This window comes from Centroberyx affinis, unplaced genomic scaffold (assembly GCF_046629955.1).
Source record: "Centroberyx affinis isolate AG114_WGS23_722 - 3 ecotype Tasmania unplaced genomic scaffold, CSIRO-AGI_Caff_v1 ptg000278l_1, whole genome shotgun sequence".
NCBI lineage: Eukaryota > Metazoa > Chordata > Actinopteri > Beryciformes > Berycidae > Centroberyx > Centroberyx affinis.
Window position 1 is genome coordinate 60,580 of NW_027278957.1, and position 12,015 is coordinate 72,594.

General features: G+C 44.0%; 1 protein-coding gene across 1 annotated transcript in view; it reads left to right on the forward strand.

Moving 5' to 3' along the window:
- Positions 1-8,811, forward strand: part of LOC139638800 (actin remodeling regulator NHS-like) — a 59,821-nt gene extending 51,010 nt beyond the window's left edge. The window contains exons 5-10 of the mRNA XM_071512833.1: positions 375-437; positions 2,466-2,658; positions 4,125-4,256; positions 4,928-7,867; positions 7,996-8,119; positions 8,217-8,811. Coding sequence (XP_071368934.1) covers positions 375-437; positions 2,466-2,658; positions 4,125-4,256; positions 4,928-7,867; positions 7,996-8,119; positions 8,217-8,811 — 4,047 coding nt within the window. The remainder of the gene's footprint in view (positions 1-374; positions 438-2,465; positions 2,659-4,124; positions 4,257-4,927; positions 7,868-7,995; positions 8,120-8,216) is intronic.
- Positions 8,812-12,015: the final 3,204 nt, after the last annotated feature.

Here is a 12,015-nt window from a genome sequence, read left to right on the forward strand (position 1 = left end):
TTGAAAGTTCATCTTGACGTCTTCATGGATGAGCAGCCAGAGAAGAATAGCAGAATTCATCCTTGTTTTTATCAATAGCGCTCCAGGAAGCATCGCAGTGCTTTTGCCCCTCAGTTCCACTGATAATTGGGGAGACAACCACACCACTGGTCACTGGTCACACATGTTTTCTTTTTCAGCTCCACAAGTCCAATTTTCCCTGCCTTGGATGCATTTTCCTGTCTGCACCAAGTCCATACATTCCTCCTCCCTCAGTTTACCTCAGTGTTGTTTTTGTATGTTCTTGTGAAATACATTTATGTTTGTATGAATTCATTTTTTCATTTCTGTCATTCGTTTTTGTTGTCCCTTTTGTTTTTGCCTTTTTAATTTAGTTTGAAAACACCCGCTCCTCCTCCCCTACCGAATGTTGCCACTTCTCCCCCTGGAGCAGAAAGGTATTTGTCCCCTCCCTGCCTACTGGTCCTGTGTGTTCTAACACATTATTTCACAATTCCTCACCTGTCCTTGTTTCCTTCTAATTTACATAACACATCCGTTTTTAAATGCATGGCCATTCAATACTTAACACTGGGAAAGCTGCTTACTCTGGCAGTGATAGTGTCATGCTCCACCCATAGATATAAGACAACACATACATTTTTTGTTGTAGTAAGAAAAAACACTGCAAATAAACTGAAGGAGAGCACCAGTTTAAAGCAGCTGCTTCATACGCATTGACACGTCATACATTCACTACCATTGTTTTTGTAGTTCATGTGAAGGGCCAGGCTCTGAATCAGTCAGCTGCAGTATGTCTGGAATGTGTGTGTGAGGGCCACAGTCACAGCCGCCCAGCAGCCTGGGTTTCTATAATGATAGGGTCCGCTCCGTGAAGCTTGTGCCTGTGATTACCCATGATCCCTCTGTGCTGTGGTTTTCCCTAAAACTCCTCCTCACTGCACCCGTCCCTGAAAGAGCTGACAGCCTGAAGTTTCCCTCTGTAGCTGAACTGTTGCTGTTTCGTCAGCACATATGATATCGCTTTCGAAGCCCGCTGTGAGGAAATTAGCCTTTGGACGGGCGCAAGGCACCAGCACCAAAACACTGCTGTTCCTTTTTTTTGGCTGCCTCCTCCTCCTCCTCCTCCTCCTCTCTTCTCCATCATGCATGTGTCTGTTCTTGTTCTCTGTCCTTCGCTCTCTCTCTTTCATTTCCCTCTCTTTCGTCCTTCCCTGGCTCATCCGTTCTCAATCAGACACTCCTAAAACCAATGCTCCTTTCTACTCTTAAAACAAATCAGCTGTAAATGTACTCCCTTTGATTTTTTCTTTTTTTTTTACTAGTTGGGAGAAGTTTCCAAGGAAACCGGTTTCTTTTGTGGCCAGTGTTTTGTCAGGGTCTCATTGGTCTGCTGGGAACAGAGAGCACAAAGGCTCAAGAGCGGGCTTTAAATGGGGGTGGGAGGTGGGGTTGTGGAGGTGGGAACCAGTTCAGCCTGAGAATCACTCCCAGTTTCACATGTGCCTCTGTGTAAGAATCTAAAGGTAAGCGCTTTCTTCCCTAAATTAATTCAGCATGGAGACATACAGTATAGTAAGTTATACGGGATCTGTTACCATATGCCAAGTCTGAAAGAGAGAAGTGGCCCATGGTGATGGACAGAAGTTTTGGAGTTGTGGAAGACTCGTTTAGAAGGACGATGCATTTGAGTACAATGACTGATACTGAAGCTGTAATTCAGAGGAATGCTGCTGCGAGGTATTTCCTCTCAGATACTGGAAGAGAACTCTTATTATGCAGGAGAGCCACATAGGTGCCATGCATTGTCGGAGGATGACCTAAGAGTTTAGCCTCTCCAAGCCGGCGCCTTGTGACTAGAAATTACTATTTACACTGGTTGGCAAATCTCTGTTATGTGCAGTAGTTGTTGGTTGATAGCTGTGGAGATTGAGTAGAGGGACTGGATGTGTCATATTTATCATGATATGTCCTATATGTGCCAAAGATTTTGTTTCTTTATTATTTGGTCAGTTTGGGGATCAGTGCTGTAACCATTTTAGTGTTTATTTCCCAGATGTACTCTTTTGTACATTTCGTCTTTTGCATGAAGCCCACAGTCTAGATTCTTTGAATGTTTCTTGTGCTTTCCATTCCCTCTAAGGCATGCTTTTTATTTCCATAATTTAAACTCAGTTCCTGGAAGGGCATGTGTATTGATTTACCTCTAAGCAGACAGTAAGTAGTCTTTGCTTCGGCTTAATACACCGCTAATCTCTACATCTAGTCTGCAGCCCTTTCCCAGATAAACACTTAGCATGTTACACTACCAATGTAATCCCTGACTTTACTCACTGTTGGTGTACTGATAAAACACCAGCACATCCCCCCCTCTGAGTTTGATAGCTTTTAACTCTTTAGTCCCATTCTCACGTAATGCCACCTAACAATAATAACCTAACCATGCAAATATCCATCTGTTGCAGGCTGTACCCTCTGACCCTGACAGCGACGGGGTGGCTCTAGGCCACCGGTCTAAGTTTCCTATCCCTAACGTCCCCTCCACCCTGGACAAGCAGACTAACTGGTCTAAAGCCCTGCCACTGCCCACCCCAGAGGAGAGAATGAAAAGCGATTCCCAAGTGATCAACTCATGTGTCATCCCCATTAACGTCACTGGTAAATTTCAAGCCCTCAGTGTTTTTATGTCTGGATCTGTTTATGGTGTTTTGTTTGGTTCAAAGGAGAATATAAAAGTGAAATCGTTTCAGATATCTCATCTAAAATGTAGTACACGCCGCTCCTGACATGAGCTACCATGATAATATTAATCAAGACAAGTTTGAGCTGTTGTGCAGGTATGCTAAACTTGCTAAGTATTGTTTTTTTTAAAAAGAGGTAGCCAGTGCTTTCCAGCTTTCTTCAGAGAGCCTTCCTTTCACTGTTCGTTCAACATGTCTGTCAGTGTTATGATGAGGGAAAGCAACCAATCAGATGGAAAGAGGCACAGATCTCCTTTATACGTCTTACACTATAGTGTGGCTGAAAGGAATATAAGGAAAGCTTTGCACACAGTCTCCACCACTGATGAGTTTTGGCACTCCTCGTTAAGAAGAATTTACATTTGCTGTATAGTGTCACTTTCCCACCACCACAGTGATATGTAATAGTTTGCTGAATTCTTGAAATTCTGCAGTCAATTATAAAACGTCATCATTAACAAAGGCTTAAATAAATGCAAAGCCATAACGCACGGCTTAACGTTGTTCCAGAAAATTCACTTAGAATGTGAAAGTCATGGTTTATGCCCTATTAACTTCCTCATGGTCAGATGCTTTGTTTGTGCCTGTGATTGCAAAGAGGAAAGATGCTGTGACATGAATGCCAATTAGTCCCGTCCAAATTGTGAAAAGGCCTGCCCAATTTTATTTACTCTCACTCGCACCGACTCAAAGGAGAGTTGTAAGCCAACACTGGCTGAGTCAGGGACAGCTGAGAAAAATTGCACATTGTAAGCAAAGTGTAGCAATTGCCGTGGTGCTGAAAAGCTCGGCCAGCCATCACATGATAGTCATGAAGTATGGTGAGGGAGAAGGAAGAAATAAGAAATACAACAAGGAAGAACAAAAACGAAGCTGAAGCAGAGACCTTCACAGCTTTGTCTTAGTAAGATATGGTATGAAGGTAAGTGGTGAGAGAGAGGACTTTCTCTCTGTTACTCTATTTTACTTTTTCCAATCTTTGAGGATTTTTCCCCAGGTTGGTGAACTCATCAACATTATTATAGTGTTCTCTAAATCATTTGTGTCTTTTTCCATTTTTGTGCGCTATGTCTATTGTTTTGGTATGGGTCAAATATTGTTTTCCATTTCATTTGTTTGTTTACTATACATTTGATGATGCAACAACTTAGATATATTACGTTACACTACATTCGAGTTGTAGTCATTCAGTTTATGTGGGTTTTACTCTAGTAGGTAGTTTCATCAGATGGCTGTCTTTCCATTCTTGACTGTTATTTTTGTAGGATATATAATTTTGTCGAGCCAAATGTTATGGATTTTCCAGAGACAGCGTGAGAATCAGAGGGGGAATCACTGCAGTCACCAAACAAAGATTCCTCAGATGTCCTGTCGTCTTTGCAGGGCTTGGCTTTGACAGAGACGCTAGTGTGCGCTGCTCGCTCGTTCACTCGCAGTCTGTGCTTCAGAGGAGGAGGAAGCTGAGGAGACGGAAGACTGTAACCGGCATTCCTAGACAGGTGCAGCAAGACATAGGTATGTAATTTATTTTGACTAAACTTAATCCTGCTGAGACTGTCAGACACGTAGATATGGTAATTAACTGAATTGTTCTATGTCAGTACTGAGATTATCTGACTTAAACTTAATTTAGACCGCTGCTGCTGTTATGGCATATTAGAATTAAGGCATTATTTATGTTTGCAATGGATTTGTTTCTTTAGTTTATATATAACTCATGCAAAAATGGTTTAATGTTGAGGGACTAAATTACATGGTACAGTACTTTTTTACTGCAGTGATAAGTGTGTTACTACAAATACAAAGCAACTTAATGCATTATGTGCCAACAAAGTTCTAAATGGCAAAAAAAACACATTAGTATAAGAAATAAGAAAGTATAGTATAACCATATATAGTATGGTTTTTCAACAGAAATATGACAATCAACTCTTAGTGATAGGTGGAATATTTTCTATGTTCTTCAAGTGAAAAGTACACTGTTTCTCTGTATTTTATCTGTTTGTATTACCCTGACAAAGGCAAGGAGGTACCAAAATTTTAGTTTAATAAACATTGTATACGGACCAATAGAGTGTGAGAGTGTGCTCATCTCAATTTCCATTTGCTGTTGTCTTCCCTGAGTTATCAGTTATCAGAGTTATCATTTTCTTATGCGTACCTTATTGTGTTCCTTTCTTCCCCAGACTCTGATGACTCTCCTGGTTCCAGAGAGCGAACAGTGATCGTTCATGCCAGCCCAGATACCACTTCCTGCAACGAGGACCTGGCCAGCCGCCTCAGCACCAAGGACTCAGGTTGCCAGACAGAAGACTTTTTGATCTCAGGAGCTCCGTCTCGGAGGAGGATCAGAGCACAGAGAGGCCAGGGAGCTTCGCTCTCCCTCTCCCACTCTGCAGGCAACATCTCCTCCCTGCCAGACAGCGGCGACACCATGTTCACTGCTTCAGTGGGCGCACGCCTGCGCTCCCGGAGTCTGCCCCGAGAGGGGAGCCGTCTGATGGACAAGGGCCACAATGACAGCGATGAAGATGACGAGGAGGAGCTTTCCCCCTTTGAGACAGAGGACTTCCTGTCTGGACCTGGGGAGTTGATTCTGAAGGACGAAGAAGAGAGCACGGACGACCAGGCCGTGCCCGACCGCCAGCTGGGCAGCCTGAAGTACAAGCAGCACGCAGACAGTCCAGAGCATGGCTGGATGGACAGGGGCCGATCCCAACTGCCCAGGAAGACAGATATGGGGAGCTGCGAGATCTCGTCGAGCTCAGACACCTTCAGCAGCCCCATCCACTCCGTGTCAGCCACAGGGGTGTTGGGAGGCCAGATGGACCATAAGGAGGACCACCAGTCGTCCAGTGGGAACTGGAGTGGAAGCAGCTCCACCTGCCCCTCCCAGACCTCAGAAACCATCCCCCCAGCAGCCTCGCCACCACTGACTGGGTCTTCACACTGTGACTCTGAGCTGTCCCTGAATGCTGCAACTCACACCAACGATGAGCAGACCAGCTTCATGCTGGACCACTACCAGATGGACAGGTTTCAGGGCCTCAGGACCCAGCGGGCGGGCTCCTTCTCCTCCACTGCCATGGACATTTTAGAGGATGTAGGGGTCAGCACTGTTAACGAAGGGGAGTGGACCTACCCCCACCCAGACCCCCCATCCTCCCAGGGGTTCAGCCCTGAGCAGAGTAGAGAGGCTGAAGGCAGCCTGGGGTGCCCCAGCTTCACCAGCATGGCCACCTATGAGAGCAGCTACTCTGACAAGCCGCTCTCTGAGAAGGCAGACACCGTTTCACACTACTCTGTAGACACTGAAGGCTACTATACCTCCATGCACTTTGACTGTGGTCTTAAAGGTAGCAGAAGCTTCACTTATAACTATGCAGCCGCTGGCTCCGAATGTGGCCAGTCTGACTTGAGTGGTCACATGACTTTTGCGAGACGCTGCCTCTCCTTAAGAAAACCAAAGGTGAAGCCTTGTCCGCCTAAGAGGAGTTCATCCTTAAGGAAAATATGCAGTGAGGGAAACATCCCTGACAAGAAAGAACCAAAGATAACCTGTGGGCAGCAACTGCCATCGTCTTCCAAGGAGAGGAAATTGCAGCTGGATTTGGCTGGCTCCCCGTGTCATGTAGGAAACCCGTCACTAGTCCGGGAGCCCCTGGTGGTCTGGGGGGTGGAGGACTCAGTAGGGCTACCCGACTTAGGTGTTTTTAGTTCCACAGACACACATTCCTTTAAGGATGAGGGGGTTGTACAGTCAGACTATGCAGATCTCTGGCTCCTAAATGATTTAAAATCCAACGATCCCTACCGATCATTGTCAAACTCCAGCACAGCCACAGGTACAACTGTTATTGAATGCATCAAGTCACAGGAGAGCTCCGAGTCCCAGACATCCCAGTCTGGCTCCAGGGCCACCACCCCCTCACTTCCATCAGTGGAGGGAGAGTTCAAGCTAACGTCCCCCGAGAAGCTGGCAGGCCTGGCATCCCCATCCAGCGGCTACTCCAGTCAGTCAGAAACCCCCACATCCTCGTTCCCTTCTGCCTTCTTTCCTGGCCCACTGTCACCATCCAGTGGCAAGAGGAAGCCCAAAGTCCCAGAGAGGAAGTCCTCTCTCTCGTCACTGCAGTCACTGTCCTGCAGGGATGGAGTCTCCTCCTCAAAGAGGGACCTGGAGTTGCCAATCATACCCCCCTCCCACCTCGACCTAAGTGCTCTTCATAAAGTTGGCAGCAAGCCTTCAGCTCACAGGAACCAGATGCAAATCCTCCACCAAAACAAACAGAAGGCCCCGGTGCCAACGCCAGCCCGACCTAAAGCGGCACCTAACTCAGAGGTGCTCAGCACCCATCCGATGTCCATCACACCCACAGTGCTGCACTCAGTACAGCTGAGATCCATCAGTAAGGCTAGCGATAGTAATCATGACAAAACCAAGCCTGATACCGCTGCCAGACCCAAATGTCCCACTGTGAACAGCGTTAGCACTCTTTCCAGTAGTAAGTCCTTAGAGTTCAAGAGTCCCCCAGTCTACAACTCACATCATCATGCGCCCTCTCAGGAGTCGTGTGAATCTGTGTTTACCCTGAAGGAGGAACCTGCAGGTGTGAGTAGAGAAGTAGCATGTCATAGTGATGTGAGGAACAAGCAGGACAGACAGGCTCCAGCTCCTTTAGGGAGTCTCACAGCGTTCAGGCTCCAATCAGAGCCATCATTAGACCAGGAGCTCTGTCAGAAGGCCGCTGACATCCTTGAGTTGACCACTTGTCAGGAAGGAGAGATGTCCAGAGACTCAGCGGCGACTCCCATCTGCCCCGGAGAGTGTAGCTTGGAGTCCGAGTGTTTCCAACCACAAAGAACTGAGCCGTCTGATGAAGAGCCTTTATCATGTCTGATAAGACTAGGTTCCCCTTCTATTCAGCACAATTCGCCCAAGAGATCTGACAGTCTTGAAAAAGTGCCTGCTACTGGCTGTCAATCAGAGACATCGCAAGTTTACCCAATCAGCAATCATGGTAGCAAAGACTTGGAATATGAGTTATCAGCTGTTCCAACCGGAAGTGCCTTGCAAGACAGCAAGGGGGGGTCCACGCCAGACACAGAAGATTACTTCAGTAAAGGTCATTTTCACTGTCTTTATTACTGATGCACATTACATTTACAGTGAATCTTGAATGAATCTTTAGCTTTTCGTGTTGGCGATGATTATTTGTATATATTCATAATGTTAACAATCTTCCTTTAACAGAGTCTACACCCAGTGACAATGCAACGTCTCCACTGAATGATGAGACAAGGGCAGAGGATGACAATGTCTTTTTGTCACCCACCAAAGCTCGAACAACTGAGGATCTGTTTGCTATGATACACAGGTAAGCATTTCTCTTTTCCTGACAGAAATTACTTGTATTTCAAAATTTCACCATAAGTTAACAGAGATTCATAGATGTTTTTTTTTTTCACTCTCAGGTCCAAAAGGAAAGTGTTGGGCAGGAAGGATTCCAGTGAGGTGGGTATGAGGAACCGCCTCAGTGCTGCATCGGACAGCCCGCAAGTGAGCCCACCTGCCCCCGTGACTCCAACAGGCCTGCAGAAAGCCCCCGGGCCCATCTACAGGAGCGCCAAGAAGTCCAGCACCTCCAACGAGGAGTTCAAACTGCTGCTGCTCAAAAAGGGCAGCCGCTCCGACTCTAGCTATCGCATGTCAGCTACAGAGATCCTCAAGAGCCCCGTCGCTCCTAAATCTCCAGGAGACTCGCTGGTGGAGGCAGCCAGGCAGCTTGAGGAGCCCGCCTCCCCCCTGCAGCAGCAGTCCGCACCCGGGCCGGATCTGCCCCCCAGCCCTTTCCCCAAAGCCAACGCCGAGGGCTTTTCTCCAAAAGCTTTCCCCACATCTGCTGCTTCCAGGCAGGGCCGCTCCCGGATCCCCCCGCCAGCCAACAGCAGCCGCTACGGCATCCGCAGCAGACTCTACACAGTCCCCATGCAGGCCATCTCCGAGGGGGAGACGGAGAACTCGGACGGGAGCCCTCATGACGACCGCTCCTCGCAGGGCTCCACCTAGAAAACCGCACCCACCTTAAACTGTGGTCGGCCATTCAGAAAGGGGAGAGCAAAGCGTCAGAAGGTTTGACATTATTTTAATAGTTTACAGAGAAAAAATGGACCAGAATAAATTATGATATTTGAACTGTGGTCAACTTTCATGGAATACAGTATGTTTTTCTGACCAGGAGCAATGACTAGTTATAAAATTTTGTAGCCTATTTCTATTTGGGGCAAAAGTAATTATTAAATTTACTGATTGTGGCAGAGTTTCATAAGAGTTTCATATCATGTTATTCTGTCGAGATTTTAAGCAATTTTACCTGTATTTGAAAATATTTTATTCATATGTGTCATGACTTTCTCATGAAAGGAACACACACTATTAGGAACAGGGAACCAGAGTCTTTAGAACTGCATTCTGTAGAAAAACATGATTAACAGAAACGACAAACATGACTTCATTCCAGTTCAGCCAACAAAAAGCAGTTCAGTTCCAAAGAAAGACACGCAACCTGTATCTTCTGTCACTGGCCAATTTACTGTAACATGGACTCCCATGCCTAAAACCTGTACTGTATTGAAGACATGTTGCATGCAGAGTTTAGTCAACATCATGAGAAAGGAAAGAGAAGATAGTTAACTGTGGCCTTTTCTGATAAGAGGTCTTAGCAGGCAAGGGGATTCTCTGAATATCCCTCGCTAATCTAAACACACATTTGTTCCAGAAGGATGGTTTCTAATCTATGAACCACAAATCTTTTGCACTTAATTTCAATTCTAGACAATATCCCTGATAATCAATGCAATATGCTGCATGTAGAGATGACATGTAAGAAGAGATGCATTTACCCAAGTTTATTGGTTCTAATAAACAGTCGAATTTACCAGTCTATGGCACGTTTTGAGGTCCAGTATGGCTGTGGGTGCTGTCGAGCCTTTGTTTTATTTCTCCTGCCCACAGACATGTGACATATTGAACCGGTAGCCTGTCTTCACAGTCCTACCATATTAATGTTTAACCTCTTCTCAGTTGTTCTGCTGTCAAATTTTTCTAACGGACTAATGAAAACTCTTACAAGTTGATATTTTTATCAATACCTTGGAAAAATAGAGAAATATACTGTATTAACCATATGTATTCTGTGAATACCTATGCAATTAGACACACAATTTGTAAATTTTGCTCATTTGTGGTATAGAAAACACAGCTGTAATTTGATAATCCAATAGTCAATTATTTTGATACCCCAAACTGAATATCAGGACTAACACTGTGTGAGAAAGAGCAGAGGAAAAAATGTGAAGTTCAAATACATTCATTCGTATTGCTGGAGAGCAGCGTTTGATGTGTCGTGTTTGTATATTTTACTCAGTCCCTTTGTAAGCATACAAAAAGTTATATAGAAGAAAAACCATATAATTTAGATAGCTTGTTATTACAACATATTAAATATTCAGAATCACTTGAACATGCATTAGGATGATACATTAGAGGTAACATGAGATTTTAAGAGCAGAGACTGAAAAGGTCAAAGCCGAGCACTAACTTGACAATCTGGGGAACAAGGAGGGAGCAGGCGTTGAAGTGGGAAGAGTTTAAGAAGTGATCAAATGTAAATGTGGGAGGTAGTGAAACTGGAGAGCTGTGAAAGAACAAGGTGGTCAAATGTACAAAAAAAAAATTATAATAATGGTCATTTCTGGTTTGTTGACTTGATGTGTTTGTGAATTGTTGAAAGGGGTAAGTGGAAAGTGTATAAGAGGAACAAATATGCCTTATTTTAGGAATTATTTTATTTCCATCGAAGTTTGAGAAGATTATTTCAGCTGTGGTCGTACAGTAAGTGGACAAAGCAACTTGGACGTCAGCTGTGATAGCGAGTTAAGTGTTTCTGTTTGATTTGTAAGTTTTGTCGGAGGATGTAGAGTTTGGAGCCTGGTTATAGTCTGTCTAAGTGACAAGGTCTGTGGTGAAAGAGTCAAGAGACGTGGGATTTGATGCTATTGGTACCAAATGCCCCTGGATTTTTCTCCCCACCAAAACTTGTCAAGGTTTAATGTTTTCTGTGTAGTAACAATCTAAATGTATGTATTTTTTTAAGAAATACAGAATAGGTCATAAAAAGTGAAGCAGTCAAACTAGAAATCTCTGTACGCTCCGTGATTTGGTTTACACCTTGAATTAACCTAAAACCTGAAACCTTTTGATGAAACTATGAGATGAATTACTGGTATTTTTAATGACATATTTTATTCAGATACTTATTTTGTTTATGAAGATGATCTAATGAGACAAATGTCAAACCTTATTTAAAGACACTGGTTGCAGACACACGTGAGAAAAGCAACTCATTAATGCCGTGAAGAGATGGCATAAACAATCATAAGCTACAAGTGAGAGTTTTAGTCATAACCCTGAGACCCTGAGAGAGCGGCAGTTTTATTGATATATGGTGTTTATTAAAATGATGGTACTGAACCATTATGCAAACTTGACAGTCTATGTAGCCATATTGCCCTATGGGAAGCTTGTGATGGCTCTACAGGTGCAGCTGTTCGTCCCTAGGTACACTGTAAATATTAACTTTATTTTGGCCTTACGAGAAACACCGCAGACGGATGATTCCTTTCAGTATGACAGTAAATTGATACCACTCAACGAAAGCTGTTTTTATTTTTAGTACAAACTCCACACTCACACAAAGGACTGTTCAACTTTCTACTATAACAGGGTACACAATGGGTTATTTCTGTGAACCTTCATTCCAACAATATAAATCTCTATATATATATAATCTAGACTTTTGCACTGATAAAGTGATGTTTGTGAAGTTTCATTTGTCTCTTGCTGTACCTGGGGCTATTTATAGACCTTTCCTTGGAACTGTTTGACTTTCCTTGAATAATATTCTTCATGGCTCATAATCTGAGTATGCTTTAGGAGTGGAGTAGATGCTTTTGCCAAAGGCTATAAAGTGTACATGTGTTAGTGGCATTGAACTGTTTTTTTTTTGTTTTTTTTTGGTTTACTTGACTGAAATATTTTTTGAAAACATAAACCAATAGTAGAGAAGAATTACAGTGTAACTTATGGTACTAGATGCATTTCATTCGGACTCAATGCTTCAAATCAACCTCTTAGCATCAGTTTTGTATTTTTTGTACAAACTTGTAAATACAATAACTTTTAAAATTGTTACAAAGGTTGTTGAATTGTTTC